This window comes from Amaranthus tricolor, chromosome 10 (assembly GCF_026212465.1).
Source record: "Amaranthus tricolor cultivar Red isolate AtriRed21 chromosome 10, ASM2621246v1, whole genome shotgun sequence".
NCBI lineage: Eukaryota > Viridiplantae > Streptophyta > Magnoliopsida > Caryophyllales > Amaranthaceae > Amaranthus > Amaranthus tricolor.
In genome coordinates, this window is record NC_080056.1 from 6,994,701 (window position 1) to 7,012,955 (window position 18,255).

Here is an 18,255-nt window from a genome sequence, read left to right on the forward strand (position 1 = left end):
TGAGGCTATAGATGCTATGTGGGAGCATTCAAAGTTCACCCAAATTCCCTCTTTGGAGTTATACGTAGAAGAAGTACCATTAGGGAATGTAGTTGCTTCTAATCCTACTCCTATGCTATGCCTATATCAGGAAACTCCTAATCCTTTCGTACCTTCCACATCTTGTACTTTTTCACAACCCCCTACGAATCAAGTTCCAATTGATTCAATTGTTAACTTACGAGAAACTGCTGAGATGGGACCTTGGGATGATGGAAATGAGAGTAATGAGCTCATTGACGATCCTTCTGAGGACGACGTGGATGTCGATGAGGATGCGTTAGCAAATGACATGACCCTAGGCAACATTCCTATAATCATTCCTCCAACACTTTATGCCCTCTGTCCACCTTTAGACGAGTATGAAGAGGACAACTCATGGAGTACTTGGGCTTGTGATACCACATACACCGAAGACGGAGAGTTTGAGAAGGGTATGATGTTTGATAGCAAGGAAGCGTTGTTGTAAGCTATCAGAGTGTATCATATTCGCAGAAATGTGGAGTACAGAACGAAGACCTCAAACCAAACTATCCTTACCTTGAAGTGCAAGCGGGGTTGTTCATGGAGACTTAGGGCTACGTTTGATTCTTATTTATCTTCATGGCGTATTGTTACCTATAAGGGTAAGCATGGTTCTTGTGTATTGGGTAGTGACACTATTTCGGTTGGACTCATTCACCTGACATCTTCTGTCATTAACAATGTCATTAGAAATTGTGTTGCTAAAGACTCATCCATTAAGGTATCTGTCGTACGGCAAATGGTTAGAGATCGTTTTGGTGTGGATGTGAATTATAAACGAGCGTGGTGTGCAAAGCAACAAGCCTTGTTGTCCATTTACGGAACCTGGGAAGGTTCTTAGTCACCCCTTCCACGCTTTTTAGAAGCTTTGCAACATTCCAACCCAGGGTTAGTAGAGGATATGTTATATTATACAAAATTACATAATATTAATATTAACTAAAGTTACTGCGAACACAGTAGTAGAGGAGATGTATCCAGCAGCTCCAAGACCCCTAGATTCTAGTGTCTTGACTATGCAGCATGAGCACAGGAGTACTCCTCTTTGGGATGCCCAGATTAGGTTTACGATAGTTGTGATTTGTATTTTACTAATGCTAACATACAAGTTACTTATTTATATGTCAATATTCATAGGTGTCCAATGCAGAAACGCTAGGCATTAGGCATCCAGATTCCGTTCAATGGGTGATCGATGATAGGATCATCCCGTACTTAGAGCAAACAAGGTTATACGACTTTCACCTCGTTGCATACGGCAGAGTTAACTGTGCCATTATCACAGCACTGGTCGAGAGATGGCGTCAGGAGATGCATACATTTTATCTCCCTCTAGGTGAGGCTACCATCACATTGCTTGATGTAGCCTTACTAACGCGACATCCCATTGAGGGACGTTCCGTGTGTACAGCCGGACGTCACCTATCAGGCTGGCGTGACATGGTGCATCGCATATTGGGGGAGCGCCCTCCACAGGAATTGATCAGGGGGAGCGGTTTGCGCTGCACGTGGTTAGTTCAGACCTTCTTGGATCTCCCCGAAGATGCTGATGAAGGCACCATTTCGAGGTACGCCAAGGCGTACCTCTTATACTTGATAGGAGCTGTGTTGTTTGCCGATAAAACAAACAACCAAATACAGCTCCTTTATTTAACTTTACTTGACGACCCGTGGGAGCGCATCGCCGAGTATAGGAAGGGCTTCGTAGCCCTTGGATACCTGTATAGGAGGCTATGTGGTGCTGCCCAAAAGAACGTCAAGGAGATTGTGGGGCCAATAGTCATATTACAGGTAATAAAATTAACATTTAACTCTAATCCAGTGTAGTCAATTACATACTAATTACATTTCTAATGTTCAGCTGTGGGCGTGGGAGCATATTCTTATCGGCCAACCTTACAGAACCGTTGCTCGTGGTGATACTGCTCCTCCAGCACAACCCCCACGAGATGTTGCGTACAGTTCAAGGTGGAATTTTGCACAACGGACGCGCAAGCACACCGGCACCGGTCTCGGATTCTACTGAGATCAGTTAGACCTGCTACGACCCAACCAGGTAAATATTTCAGTACTCATTAACATTAGTACAATTTAATTAACATATCACTTACATTTTCATGACATGTATTTTAGTTTTTGTGAGACCCATACCTTGCGGAAGCCTACGCAGCTGTACCCGAACACTCGGGGATTCATTCAGGTGCGTGGAGGGCTTCAGTGCCACTCATATGCTTTCACATTGTCGAAATACATCTATCAGAGCGTGTACTGCGCCAATATGGGTTGGTACAGGGCATTACACCGCCTTGTGATACCGAACCCCAGCTGCACCAGATTTTGCGCAAAAATCAGGGTGTGGCAAACTGGATGGACATCAACTAGCGTCACATCGCTCGTTGGGATGGTAGACTGGAGCTGCTGGCACAAGGTGCGCCGATCGATGTTCATGGCGCACCTACTACACTAGACTACATGCCGTGGTTCATCTCCATGACGCGCCGATGGATGACACCACGTGCCATCTTCGCAGCAGCACATTACGCACCTGCTGCGCCTACGATGACCCAATTTGTAAGTCTTCATTTGCATTTATATGATTAAGTTATCGATTAAATAATATAATGTTACATTAACTAAATATTAATTGCAGGCACAAGGTGTGGCAGCAGTGATGCGGTACAGCCACGAGGAGCCGATGAGGGAGATTGTGCATGGCATGCTTGTCGGCTCGCAGTTCCAGCACTTCATACCGAAAGTCGCTGCAGAGTCCTTACCGACTACCGCCCATACGCACGTCTCATCTCTTGCTTATGACTGTCATTTGGAGGAGATGAACCATTCATACCCCGTTGACGTTGCGGGGACCTCGCAGGCTGGGCCATCATAGCCATCATAGTACCAGTCCCCTCCACTGCCAAAGCGACACCCGAACGCCTCTTACTATCGTAGGAGGCGTAGGAGACCAACTCAGTTGGATAGGGTAGATGAGGGTCGTGAGCGTTAACGTTTAACTTTTGTGTATTTGGATCGACTATATATATATATATATATATATATATATATATATATATATATATATTTGTTGAGTTGTATATTTCAAACATTTGTATAGATTTTGTTGTATATATATGTTTAATTACTTTATCATAGCCTTCAAGCTTTGACTTACGAATGATCGGAATTCTAGCGATGAATCATGTTGCCTGAAATATACATTGACTTGTAATTACTTATTCTACTGTCTCTAATGCAAATACAAAAAATAACAACTCAAAAATTAAGGAAAAAAAAAAATATATTAAACAGCAGTTAATAACTGCGAACTGCTCCAAACCACAGGTTTGAGATTTTCATGCTTACTTTTGAAATTTTCATGAACCTTAGTTTATTTTGTTATTTTTTTTTCACTTATACTTTTCAAATTTTCAAGTCAAGGCTCCTTTTCAAGTCAAGGCTCCTTTTCTCTAGCTACGCTGGACTTTTAATCTTGAGTCTTAAGAGTTTTAGGAGAGCCGTGAATGCACGAAAAGGTGGTTGATTTAGGTTTATTTTCACCTGAGAATCAATCCTTGTCTTAGTTGAAGCATGTATCGCTCTCTCCATGTAAGGTCTTGGTTTGGATTCCTACTACCCTTGCCAACCTTATATTCAGAAATGAAGAAGCGACAATCAGTGCTTAATTGCTCGTGTTTTTGGTGCCCATATATGAAAAATGCGACACAAACCTCTTTCAAACGCAACACTACATATCCGACTATATCACTAACCGTTTAGACACGAGGGTGCCCACCTCAAACCCCCAAAACAACCTACCCATCTTGGCTAAAGATTAGAAGTGTAGAACATACAAAATAGAATAGTCATCTCATCACTAAATATTCTATAATTGTTAGGTAGGCAAAGGCCACTCTCGACTGCTTACACCACAATCAAACTTCTAGAATAGCGTCGGTTGTGTATTCTCTCTGTTTATCTCAAGAACATAACCATAGGGAGTAAATAATTCTTTGTAACAGCCAATTTAATACAAACCCCAGAATTTTACTCTAAATCTGTGAAAAATTCACCCAGATTTTGGTCGGATTGATCAATTTGTGGATCTTGGAATTTCTACTGTAATTCGTCCATTTAGGTACTTTTCTCTGGTACCCATTTCACTATTCTCGATTGTTATCAATCTTCACTTACAAATTCAATTTCTTGGTAGTTGATTCTTGTATAGTTTTCAATTTAAGATCTTGGATTACCCCTAATTTGAAATGGGTAAACCATTGTTTTATGAAATATTGGAAAAACCTGCTACTAGTTGTATTATAGCAATTTGTAGTGCAATTTGGTTTTATATTCAGAAAAAGAATATTGGGTATTCACAAGTTGGATTAAGCTACGAAACTGCTATTGAAGGGCATCATTGGAGGATAATAACATCAGCTTTTTCACACATTAGTGTGATCCATCTTGTTTTTAATATGAGTGCTCTTTGGAGTCTTGGTATTGTAGAACAATTAGGAGAAACGGGTCTAGGAGTTCAATTTTATCTTCATTATACTCTTGTATTGGTTGTTTTATCTGGAATATTGGTATTAGGGTCTTATCATGTTCTTATTCATAAGCTTAAGTTAGAGCATTTTCAAAGAGTGACGGCTGTTGGATACTCTTGTGTTGTTTTTGGGTGGATGACGATTTTGTCGGTGAAGCAACCGAGCTCGAAGTTGAATCTTTTTGGGTTTCTATCTTTGCCTATTAGTTTTGCGCCTTTCGAATCATTAGTTTTTACGTCGATAATTGTTCCACAAGCTAGTTTTCTTGGGCATTTGTCAGGGATTATTGTTGGGTATGCTATTGGTTGGGGTTTGATTCATGGGATGAACAATTATTGGGCTTTGACATTGTTGGGATGGATTGCTCTTGTTTTCGTTGTGAGTTTGAAGCGATCAGGTGCATATGACTTTGAGTTCCTCGAGATTGAATCTGTTACCGATCCTTCGTTGCCTATGGTTCGGTTTCTTGCACCTGCTAATGGTAGAACATTGCAAATGAGTTCAGTGCCAACAGGAGGCGTTGAATTGGTTTGAATTTTGTGATCGGAAAGAGTGGATTAGCTTTGTTTGGCTGACTCTATATGGACATTAGATGGTTTCATGTTGTGATTATCCAGGAGCCAGGACTTTTGTTCTGTATTTAACGCTTAGGAGTGTACAACGGACTGTACAACATTTCAACTCAGCTTCTATCAGCCCAGAAATGAACCTTTTTGACCTTCTAGTGCAGTATATATATGTTTTGTTGCGTCATTCAAGGTCAGTTTTAAATTGGAATTGCTTTTTCATTGTATATTTATGGCTAAAAGATTGAATTGTTCCGATTATTGGTTTACATCTGACCTTATGCTAGCCAATAGTGGCAGATGAATCTTGTAGATTGTTCCATTTATTGCAAAAAATCTTATAGTATTTTTCCATATGTTCCTTAAATTGCCTATTTTGTTCCATGTACTATTAATATCTTATGATTCTATTTTATCAGCATTTACGTTTATTTGTGCCATTATGCCAACTTTTATGCTGTTTGGATGGGGGCAATTGGGGGAAAGGAAGGGAAGGAAAATGGAGGGGTGGCCTTTATTTGGATAGCATTAGGGGAGGGGAGAGAGTTATGTTAAAGGAAGGGTAATGGAGAGAAGATTTCCTTCCCATTTTCTATTAGTCGGATCCTTTATTGAAGATTTGGAAAGAAAACACAATATTATATCTCCCCCTTTCGTTCCCCTCCCCTTCCCTTCTCCACTCTTCCTTTCCCTCTTAAAACGCTATCAAAATATACTTTGTCTACATGATGTAGAACCACTCAACTTGCTTATGTTATTTATGCATTAATATATTTCACAATAGTTGTGTGTCGTATGTCATGTCATCCATATGAAACTAAATCTAGGCGGGAGTTGGAGTTGGACTTTGTTTTGTGCCTGATTGGGTTTCTATGATCACATCAGTAAACTTTACATTTTGTTTGGATTGATAGAATTGGAGGGAAAGGAAAGAGAGATGTTTGGATAGATATAATTTTCTTTGTATGGATACCAATATTGAAGGGGAGGGATTTAGAACGAAGGGATTTGTATGGATTAAGTCTCTTAATTTTGTCGAATCTTCAAATGTGGAAAGATTTGGAAGGAAAGGGCTATTTTTCTTCCTCTCCTAAACAAATAAGGGAGACATCCCATATTATTTGGCTCCCCTCTCTTTCCCTTCCTTCTCTTTTAATTCCCTTGCTTTCCTTTCCTTACTATTTTGGAATCCAAACAAGGTGTTAATAATTACTAGTTTTACTGTTGCGATAATTTGGTAATGGGGTGATGCATTTGTTTTGCTTCCAAATATCGGCCCAGACCACAGGATATCCTTTGTAATACTCCTTTACGTAACGGGTAGTATTAGTTTCATAGATAAAAAATCTTACAACTCTTTTGATACGATATGTTGCGGCCTAGTTTTGCACTAAGCATTATAGTTGTTGAAAAGATCATTTTGTTTTATCTGATCATTTTTTCTTGTTGGCTCAAGTTGTGATTACATTAAGTACAGTGATACTTCTTATTCTTAAACACTTTTGAGTGTGATAAATAGGAATCACGGTTTACTTTGTTTCCTAAAGAATGATTGTGTGAATGTCACTGTCCTTATTCTATGCAGTTTCTTTCTTCTTATTTGTACATTTTTGGCGGAGTCCCCATAGTGCAAAAATGTTGTAGTAGTCACGATTGTGGTACGTAACAACAGTCTAACAGGAGTGATGGGATTGTCGTACCTTCAAATATCGGCCAAAACCTTGATAGCGTGGGTAATATTGGTTTGGTAAATTTGAAAAAATTTCCAACGCTGCCGATATGATACAACGCGTATCTTAGGATTAACATTGTAAATTTTCCCGGTTGTTGTTCATGGACGCATAGACAATATAACAGTGAACTGATTGTGCTGTGAATTAGGATGTGCTAGGATTACATGGCTTCCTTCATATAGCTCAGCTAGCTGCTTCATTTTGACTATTATTGCCTGCACTATTATCCCTTCCATTGTAGAGATGCTCAATGGGATGGGCCCATTAAACCCCCTTATCCAGCCCGACCTGTGACAGGGCATTGTCCGACCTATTACCATTTTTGTTTGACACGATGTGGCTCGACCTGTTAAGAAATAGAAATCTAAGTTAATCACGGTGAGGCAGGCCATTTTTGTTCGACATGACATGGCCCGACCTTTTAAGAAATAGAAAATCTAAGTTAATCACGGTTATTTGTAAATTATCATAAAAAGACAAAAGAAAACCTAATAAAATAATCAAAATAAAAAAAAACAAAATCATTAAAGTCATAGATGGATAAATACTTGCTACTTACATGTAATTTACCAAATTGATATATTACGATTATTTATCTATTACACCTTGTTAAGAAATTGCTTCAACTCAACCCATGTTATTGCGGTAGGGAGTAATAAACAACATAAAATTATAAAAACAAATATATAAAAAAAAAAAAAAAAAAAAAAAAACACTAAACTCTCTGTATCTTTGGTTAACTACATTTCCTAGAAAATTGTGTTTTAATTGGATTAATTGGGTTTAGTTAAAGTTAAAGGTTATCAAGTAAGTCAAAGGCCTTATAGCATGTTATTTTATTGAAATTAGAAAAGTGGTTTTAATAATGTTGAGTTTGATAAGTTGAAAGTTATTCACAAAAATTATATATATTGAGACTGTAATTTTTAAAACGATTAAATTTAAAAATTGTAGTTTGCATATTATACTTTACAAAATAAAGTATTGGTGAAATATTGGATGATGTATGGCATTATAAAATTACTATTTAGTTTTGATTATTTTACAAAATTTTAAGATTATTTTTGAAAATTTGAATTGAATTTGCCATCAGTGAATTAGAAATAATAGTGATATATTTTTTTACATATATTAGAATTGAAAATAACAAAATATATTACCACTTTTAGGATAAAATAGGATTATAATATTAGAACGGAAAATATATATTTGGAAAAATTACTATGAATAATACAATTTTTTGTTAATTTTTCTACAATAATATCAACTATTGATTAATTATAAATTATACCATTATCAACTTAGGGGGTATTTTCCTATAATGATATCAACTTTAGTTTATTAATTAATTTACAATTTTTTTTGTCTTATAATCACTTATAGTTTGATTTTTAACATGTTAGGGATTTTCTAGGAAAACACTCTTTTTAAGTTGGTATTATTCATGGTTAATCAATAGTTGATATTAAGTAGGAAAATAAACAAAAAATTACATTATTCATGATAATTTTTCTTAGTAGTCACGATTGTGATAATGACACACTAATGTGGTAATAGACTAACAGGAGTGATGTAGTTGTCATACTTTCAAATATCAGTCAAAACCTTGATAGCATGGGTAATATTGATTTGGTAATATATGATACGACGCGGTCTCTTAGGATTAACATTGTAAATCATAACTCTAGTGGATCATTTGTTAATGAACTAGTTTGTGGATCATTTCAAGTTATGTACAAATTCTTAAATGAAATAGTTTTGTGGTAAAATTATCTCTGTTGAACTGGCCCATATGTATTTAGTCTATTGAAGTAATCACTTATAATTTTAAAGAGATCGATTAGAAAAATGAGCTAATTATTTCATGGTGAGACGATCTCATACTAGACAAGCTGATATAACTTGGCAATTATGAGCCGGTGAATACTTGAGAAGAGAAGCCCAAGTACTAGTCATTTAGTTGTATGATCTTTCGTAGGATTATTTTGATCATCATTTGTTTTAAATGAGATTATGTTAATGTTGTGAATGGGCTATGATATTTGGTGAAGAACAATAAACAAATTAATGCAAAGAAAACAACCCAAAACAAAGCAAGCAACAACAATGGCAAAACACAAGAATATATGAGGTATATAATGATACCTCTCCTCAAAATAAGTATCTTATCATTAATATAAACTCATTTACACTAATGACTCACCTTACAAAGCTTTAAGAACAATCTCCCAAAGTAAAGATTGAACCTTTACTTCAATCTCTCACAAATATGCAAATACAAAGAGGGAGAACTCTTATGGTGTGAACCCTAGTTTACTCTCTTGTATATACCTCTCTCTATCCCTAATGATGTTCTAAGACTCCTTATTTAGCCCTAAAACATATTAGAATAACTTAGGACAAAAGGGCTTAAAGCCTACAAAAAACCGGAACAAAACAGAAACTGATGCGCAAAGAGACCTGCTGCTCGCTCAGGTCGAGCTTCCTCGCTCGCTTGGTCGAGCCACTGACCAGTAGCTGCTGTCTGTCTGCTCTTGCTTGGCTCGATCGAGCCACTCATGCTCGATGGGTCGAGCAGCCTTCAAGAGGTCCCAAACCTCGTGCCTTACCTTCACTAAGACACCTCAAATCATCACCATCAATCAATTCATCGAGTGAACCAAACCTTACCACTCCATATCCCATGCCACATCCTACACCACTATCAAGTGTGCAAGACATGGTATGATCTATGAGGTGTTCAATATCGTCATCAATATTGTGGGAATCAGCTCTTAATTCAACAGTTTATCATCTCCTCTCTAGCTCTGTCTTGAAGTGCCGAATGAACGATTCCATTATTATATACTTATAGTCGATGTTATATCATTACTATTCGGAATGCCATTACAACTTTTACTACAATTTCGTTCATCCTTGCCGTTTAACTGCAGTTTTTTCTCTCGGAAATGGATGATTTTCCGGGTTATCGTTTATGGACGCATTGGCAATATAACAGTGAACTGATTATTGCCTGCATTATTATGTACACCATGTATGCCTTCCATTGTAGAGATGCTCAATGGGATGGGCCCATTAAAACCCCGTGATCTAGCCCGACCCGTTACCATTTTTGTTTGACGCGACATGGCCCGACCTGTTCAACTCAACCCATGTGATTGCTGTAGGGACTAGGGAGTAACAAACAAAAAAATAAAGGAAAAAAAAAAAAAAAAAAAAACACTTCCTATCGTTGGTCAACTACATTTCCTAGAAATTTAAGAAATTCCATAAAGGAAATGTAGCTTAACAATTTTTAGAAAATTGTGTTTTAATTAGACTAATTAGGTTTAGTTAAAGTCAAAGGTTATTAACTAAGTTAAGTTAGTGATTGTAAGTTTGTAACACTGTTAGAGTTTGATACATTAAAGGTTGTAGTTAGCAATAATTAAACTTTGTGATTGTTATTTTTAAAATAACTAAACTTAAAAATTATAGTTTGCAAATTATACTACTTAACAAAATAAAATATTGGTGAAATATTGGCTGATGTTTGGAAATATAAAATTACTATTCAGTTTTGATGATTTCAGTAAATTATAAGATTATTCTAAAAAGTTGAATTGAACTTGCATTCAGTGAATCGGAAATCATAGTGATATATTTTTTACATGTATTAGAATTGAAAATAACAAAATATATTACCACTTTTAGGATAATAGGATTATAATATTAGAATGGAAAATATATATTTTTACAATTTTTACTTATTGTTTTATTTTCACACTATTTAGGTGTTTGATTCTTAGCTTTTTACTTGGCTTTTTGGTTAACTTTTGACTTTGGGTTTGTTGGTTAGTCAAATAGCTAATAAAAAGTGTTTGGTAAATGGCTTTAAAGCAGCTGAAAATCTAGCATTTAAGCCAAAATGAAAAAAACTGCTCTAGTAGCTTTTTTGGTTGACTTTTGGCTTGTTCGCCTACTTTTTTCTCATAAATAGCCAACAACTAATACTCAAATTTACCAAATATATCCACAAACACCTAGCTTTTTAGCTATTTAAAAACCAACAAAAATAGCCAACATTTCCAGCTGGTTAAACAAAAAGCCAACATCTAATTGCCAAACACCTTATTATATTTTGAGACTTTTGAGACTTTTTGGTTAGTGGAGAGGATGTAATTTTGAAATACTTGCTTTTCCTTCGTTCCATATTAGTTGTAACATTGAAAATTACGACACTATTTATTCATCGCTCTAAATTTATGATTAATTTTTAATCTATAAGTTAAAACATAGTTAAATAAGATTTTGTTTGATTCGTCTTATTGCAAAGATTATTAATATCAAATTTTTATAATTTTTTCACTATACGTGATTATAGATATTAAGGATTGAATTAGTGTATTACACAGGGTGAAAAAACAAATGTTCTAAGTATTTTGGAACGGAAAAAGTATATTATTATTATTATTTATCGTTCAAACTTATTTAATAGAAATATATTACATAATGTGTAAGAAAAATATAATTAAGTGAAATATTATTTGAATTGTTTGATTGAACGGAAAAATATATATTACAGGCAATAGAAATATATTGCAGTCTTTAGTTACTTTAAGGCAAATTAAAATAAAAATCCGATTCTTAAAGTTCGCCACCTTTTTCATTTTATCGCCACCCCTTCTAATAAAATTACGAATTTGACCCTAAAATTTTAAAAATTACAACTTTGCCACTGAACTTAAATTTTCTTATTTATACTAATAATAATAATAATAATAATAACAATAATAATAATAATAATAATAATAATAATAATAATAACAATAATAATAATAATAATAATAATAATAATAATTAATAAAAATAATTTAAAAAATTAATTAAATATAATAATTAAAACAAAAATAAAAATTTAATAATAATAATAACAATCACAATAATAATAATAATAATAATAATAATAATATAATAATAATAATAATAATATAATAATAATAATAATAATAATAATAATAATAACAAAAATAATAATAATAATAATAATAATAATAACAATAATAATATAAATAAAATTAATAAAAATATTTAAAAAAAAAATAATACCAGTCGCACAAAAAGTGCAACTATACCTACGTTGAGTCGCACTTTTAGTGCGACTGGTATTAATATTTTATTTTTTTTTTAATTTCGAATTATAAAATTTCTTTTGTTTAATTAATTTATTTTTTAAGTTATTGTTATTTAAATAATAATAATAATAATAATAATAATAATAATAATAATAATAATAATAGTTACTCTCTCTCTTCCTTCTCTCTCTAGAAAAATTATCTCCTGGTTTCACAAGAAACCAGCCATGGCAAGAGGTTGCCATCTTCTTGTTCATCGAAAGGCTCAGCATCATCAGTAGAATCCCAAATTGCACCGACAGCTCCAATCAAGCGAGTAAGAACATTGTTATTTAAATAAATGTTGTAATAAATTATTTTATTTTATAATAACAACAACAATAATAATAATAATAATAATAATAATAGAAATAATAATATAAATAAAATTAATTAAAATTTAAAAAAAAATTATCAGTTGCACAAAAAGTGCGACTGTACCTAGGTCGAGTTGCACTTTTTTTTTTTAATTTTTAATTATGAAATTTTTTGGTTTAATTAATTAGTTTTTTAAGTTATTGTTATTTAAATAAATGTTGTAATAAATTATTTTATTTTAATATAATATTATATTATGATAATGTTATTATAATAATTAGTTTTGAATTTAAATAATTTATTTGAATGTTTAATTATTTTTTAATATAATAATAATATAGTAATTAAAATTTAATTGTTAATTAATTTTTAATTTTTTTATTAATAATTTTTTTATTAATTTAGTTGATAATAGTGCTATTAAGTCCAATGACAAATTCGTAATTTTTTAAACTCTAGGGGCAAATTCGTAATTTCATTAGGAGGGGTGACGATAAAATGAAAAGGGTGGCGAACTTTAATAATGCCCAATTTTTTTATAGTAAAATTTGTGCAAAAAAAAATCGTACTATTTCCATGTTATTATGTAGTCCTCATCTTGAAACAAGGGGATTTGAGAATCACGTGTACGTAATCTTATCCTTGTTAACGATAGTATTAATAAAATTTGTTTTCGATTGGTTAGTGATAACAAACATAATGTGCAAGATACACATGATCAAATGAGACATTTTACTATGCGTGAGTTCATTAATTTAATTATTAAAAAAGATACTCATTCCGTCTCAATATTAGTATGTTGCACTTTCATTAAAGTCCTTAAATATGAAATATTGACAAAAGTACAAAATAATAAAAAAGTAAATTCATGTGAGATCTTTATACGTAGATAAAAAAAAATAAAATACAAAATAATCATATTAGGTCATTTTGTATTAATAAAATATTAAGCTTGACAATTATTTAGAGTATGATTAATTGATTATGGGAAATATGGATTTAAATTTGTTTATGTTTACTTATTTCGTACCGATTTGAAATTTATTTATGTGTCGACATCGCAATAAATTACCATGTTCATTTAGCTTCACAATACACCCATGGGGTTATTATTTTATGAATCATAGATGAACATTATGGTTAATATTATTTTAGTAATATCATTTTTTTCATCTATGACTCATTAAATAATATTAACCATGATTTTCAATGAATCTTCTATGGTAATTGTTACATTTCTAATTAAGTATGAAAATTGCTCCATTTTTATGTCAGCTATGACTCATTTTTTTTTTCCTAATTTTCATCCACACCCTTTATTTTTCAATCCATCTACATATTTTTCTTAATTTCTCATAAAATAAACCTTTTTACCCCTTTTCTCGTAAAACACAATTATGTACTTGTAGCTAAACCCATGAGACCGAGGGATTAGTTTTCGTTGAGTTGAACCATTTTCAGTGAAAAGACCTCTACTATTTTTAAAAGGGTAAGCAATGCTTTCATAGCAAACGGCTTCCATTTCGATAACAAGTTACAAGTCTAAAGGAGCATCTATACAGAAGTTGGGGGTTCTAAATATAATATCTTGAGTCAAGCCAATTCGGTTTTTTACACATCCCATTAAGCTTGTTTACATGATCAAGACCGTCATTACGTGTATCGTTGCCCATAATACAAATCTTATTGAACAGCATAGAGGTAGAAGTATAACCGCACATGTACATAGTAAAGGAGTCGTTTACTGAGATGGAGTTCCCCAGCTCCCAACTTCTAAGCCATTGCCTACCAACCACAAAGCGGAACAATTGGCGAAATCAAAGCGAATAATTATTGTAGGTTATATATTAAATCAAAGTTTATTTAAGTTTTGACTAGTTAGCAGCAAAGACATACGTACCATCTGGATCAAAGAAAAATACTTGCTTCGTCTTTCCGTCAGGTTGAGTCTTTTCACATGTCTCAATTCCCTTCTCCTGTATTTCAATAACAGAATACCCGAGCTAAAACCGAAAATGGAAAATGCTAAATTCTCATTTTTAGAAGATGCAAAGTAAAAACTATGTAACCCCCAACTATAATACTACTTTACAAAATGGATCAGAAAAAATATATGTATACTGGATAAAACTAGGAGTACGAAGCATAAACCCGCAAAAAATTGCACTTGTTTTTGAGAACGTGGAAACAAAAACATGGCACATCAAGATCATGTCCAAAATTGAACTACAAATACCCCCCACATACTACATGCGACCTCGTTTCCCACTCTATGCTGATTGACTGTCCACACGAATTAGCATACTAAGATGATAATAAACATAACAGATAGCACTATCTCTACTACTTGAGCCTTCACATGAGTGTGTGCCTTAACATTCTTCCCTTTAAGATAAAGTGTCACTCTTCCTATACACCACCCTTCATGGTGGTTATCTTCTTACTACATCTGTTATTGTCACCTTCCTTGAGGGCTTACTCATCTTCACCTTCCACGCCTTCAAAGATTTCTATACAATGCAACACATACTTGGATTGTTACTCCTGTGCATTCTTATATGAGCATTAAGCTCCTTCTAGTCACTTTCAGACTCCAAGTAACCTCTCCTCTAATCTCCTCAATGAGATCGGATTCACGTCACCCAAACTTCTCACGGTGCTACTAAGCATCTTTGATTTCACCACGACAATCTTTAACCAATGCAAGGTGGAGGTTTCATTCTCCTTTGATCCTTCAGCAATAAATGTAACCTGCTTCATTTCTTCAATTAATGAGTTCTTCTTTACCCACATTTTCTTCTCCTTCTTCATCAATGAGGTTGTCTTACTCACCTCATTTATCCTCCTCAACTTAGTTGTGATTTTCAATTTTCCATTGAGAATCACTAATACTTAAGCGATGGAGTTGGTCGATTTCATCTTCTCCAAAAGGTTATAACAGTAAAGTGCACTTGTTTAGTTTTGTGAAAGATATTACATATAGTCGTTTTTGTAGCAATGGCAACACACATTATCAACATATACAACCCTTGTTATCCTATTAACAAAGCTCGTAGCAGTGCTTACCAATGTGCAGACCCTAATTCTACATGATGATCATGCCTCTTTCAAAGCATTACTAGGGCGAGAGGGGCATGCACCATGAGCCCCAACATAAAACTTAGGAATTTTATTGTTGTAAATTTTGGATCAAGAAATGCTAATAAAATTTATTTTTGTTGAATAGTAAGGCATTTAATATAATTTTAAGTGCTAATTATATGAAATTAGACACATCTAAAACTCATATGTTTGGGGATAATAACAAAGAACGATTTACAAATGTCAAACTTTTGCATACCCTAAAAGGTTCTAATATTTTATTTTATTTATTTGTTATCAAGAGTTCCGCCATAGGTGAAAGCCACTTAACGATATCAAGGTAATAAAATATTACTCCCTCATATTCATTTTACTTTTCCCATTTACTTTTTGTCACTATTCACTAGTTTCTTTAATTTGTATGTTATTCTTAATCTATAAGTTAAAATATGGTCAAGTAGGTTCTCCTTTTGTTCATCTCAATGCAAGGATTACTAATACCAACTTTTCATAATTTTTAATGAAGCATAATTAGATATATTAAGAGTCAAAATGTTACCTTAACAAGTGAGAAAAAGCAAATGGGACAAGTAAAATGAATAGGAGGGAGTATATAATTATTCATGTTTCATATTAAGTTTGCTGTAAGGCCACCAAAATCTCATAATCGAGTTTGCGATTAACACTGGTGTATTTTATGTCTTCTTCAATACGAGATGGCTTTTCTAAATCGTCATTACCACTAATTCGTGTGATGTCTTCTAACCACTCATCCTAAAGAACAAATTTATTGTTGTTCTTTATTGATATGCTTCTTACTTCATGATGCTATTGTCTTCCTTACTCAATCTTAATTTCTTTAACTTGCTCTAGCACGGAAGTCAAAGAAACACACAAACAACATCAAAAGTACACAAAAAATGGGTAACTTTCTTTATCCTCTACATTAGTCCACAACAATCAAAATCTTGTATCAACCATGAAAAAAACAGTTGCAAAGCTCACGAGCTCTCAAGTGTTTGCCTTCATAAGCTCTTGACAATGGTGACTCTCAACTAGCACTAAATGCTCTCATTTCAGGCAAACTGTCTACAATAGAGTTTTCTCCCTCTTAGACTCCTTTTGAAGTCAACTCTACTTTCTTTCTTATAATTGTCCTTAGTATAGGTCTACAAAACATCTCACAAACTCTCTAGTGTAATTGAGCTAAGAAAAAATCCATCACTGGGTTTACAATCATGCTTGTCCTACACTTATCATATTATTTTCTTCACAATATTAATTTCCATCCATTACAATGTGAAAAGATTATAATATATGGTAATGAAAAATTAAGAAGAAAAATACATGTTCGACGATGAGAGCTTAACTACCATGGGAATGCATAGCATATCTCATAAAAATTAGCACTTAAATAGGATTGCGAATACTGATGAAGGTAAATTTTGTAGCCTTGAAAAACTTGAATACAAGAATAGTACAAATGCATCAATAGTAAACTTATTAACATTAAAAATTAACATCAATTTCAGGAATCAAAGGTTTATCGACCTTAAAAGAACCAAGATATGGTGAATTACCTTGAGAAATTGAACAAATTCATCGAAATTAGAGACAGAGAAAGAGACATGGTGGCCTCTAGGAAGGTGACTGGGGTCTTTGATAGGAGAAGCAGCACTAAAAGGACCTTCAGGGAGGTTGGTAGACGGATTCCTCTGAATCAGATGAAGAGAGAAATAAGGAGGAAGACTGCTCCTAAGCCATATTACCTCAAATTGGTCGAATTTAGGACTCTCTATCTGCTCAAACCCTAGTATCTGCCATCGCAACAAAGCTTACATAAACAGTAAACACCATGTATTTCCATTAAAACTAAAGAGAGAGAAAGAGAGAGAACCTCTTGGTAAAAGGACGCCAGGCGTTTGATGTCGGCAGACTCTCTGGCGATATGGTTCAAGCACACTCCTTTGGCGGCAGCCATTTTTTCCGGCTGTTTGAAGCTTTTACAACTGCTGCCGCTTTCTGGGCAGGTATGATGATGGGTTTAGCAATTTCAATTTACAACAAGAGATGACACGTGTAACTTAGAAAGTATGATACTCATGAAGATTCTTATTTTCTTGGCTTTGCTATTTTTTTTTCTATTGAAAATCTCATAAAACTAAATACCCGGTGTTTGTTTGCATTGAAAAATTATCTTACTCCAATTTATTACTCCAACTAGTCTCTTGAGAGACTGTCTTTTTGAAAAATGTATCACAAATTCAGCCCACTAAAGATTAATCTCAACTTATCGTATTTTTAATGTCTACTTACTTTATCCTTAATGCTTACTTTCTGTATCCTTAATGCCTACTTTCAATACCTTAAATGTCTACTTACATATTCTTAATACCTACTTATAATATTTTAAAAATACATAATAGGCCGGCTCAATTGAAAATGGTCTTTCAAAGATACCGTGTCTCACAAAAACTCATGTTTAGAATAGTTACAAATTTTCACTTGTGTTGAGAATCGAGTTTTATGTCAGTTGGAGAGCAAATACTACTTTACAGAAAAACTCATGAGTTTGATTAATAAATCCTAATCAATAATCGTAATTTGTAAATCACCACAAAAGACAAAACAAATAATCATAAAATAAACAAAATCAAAAAAGTGAAATTAAAATCACAAAACTCTTATCCAATCAAATCCCACCACATAAGGGAAATTTGTTAACTTTACAAATTAACGTTATTTACTAAGACTTCTTCGAATTCGATTGTTATATAGCTCTTACTCTACCTTCAACCTA

The 18,255-nt window shown here is 33.6% G+C and overlaps 2 protein-coding genes across 2 annotated transcripts; one reads left to right on the forward strand and one right to left on the reverse strand.

The window, feature by feature from the left end:
- The first annotated feature begins 3,757 nt into the window (after positions 1–3,757).
- On the forward strand, positions 3,758–5,595 carry LOC130825626 (RHOMBOID-like protein 13). The gene has a single exon (XM_057690946.1). It carries the CDS (start codon positions 4,323–4,325, stop codon positions 5,136–5,138), a length of 816 nt encoding a protein of 271 aa, XP_057546929.1. The 5' UTR covers positions 3,758–4,322; the 3' UTR covers positions 5,139–5,595.
- An 8,279-nt stretch (positions 5,596–13,874) lies between these two features.
- On the reverse strand, positions 13,875–17,612 carry LOC130825627 (uncharacterized). The gene is made up of 4 exons (XM_057690947.1): positions 17,353–17,612; positions 17,036–17,272; positions 14,275–14,350; positions 13,875–14,159 (listed from the first exon to the last, which is right to left on the reverse strand). The coding sequence occupies exons 1-4, from the start codon at positions 17,434–17,436 to the stop codon at positions 14,116–14,118; spliced, it is 441 nt and encodes a 146-aa protein (XP_057546930.1). The 5' UTR covers positions 17,437–17,612; the 3' UTR covers positions 13,875–14,115.
- Positions 17,613–18,255: the final 643 nt, after the last annotated feature.

Coding starts and splice junctions, on each gene's coding strand:
- LOC130825627 (XM_057690947.1), bottom strand. CDS start 17,436: ATGGCTGCCGCCAAAGGAGTGTGCTTGAACCATATCGCCAGAGAGTCT. Junction 17,273..17,352: donor TGGCGTCCTTTTACCAAGAG/GTTCTCTCTCTT, acceptor TTGCGATGGCAG/ATACTAGGGTTTGAGCAGAT. Junction 14,160..14,274: donor ATTTTTCTTTGATCCAGATG/GTACGTATGTCT, acceptor TGTGGTTGGTAG/GCAATGGCTTAGAAGTTGGG.
- LOC130825626 (XM_057690946.1), top strand. CDS start 4,323: ATGGGTAAACCATTGTTTTATGAAATATTGGAAAAACCTGCTACTAGT.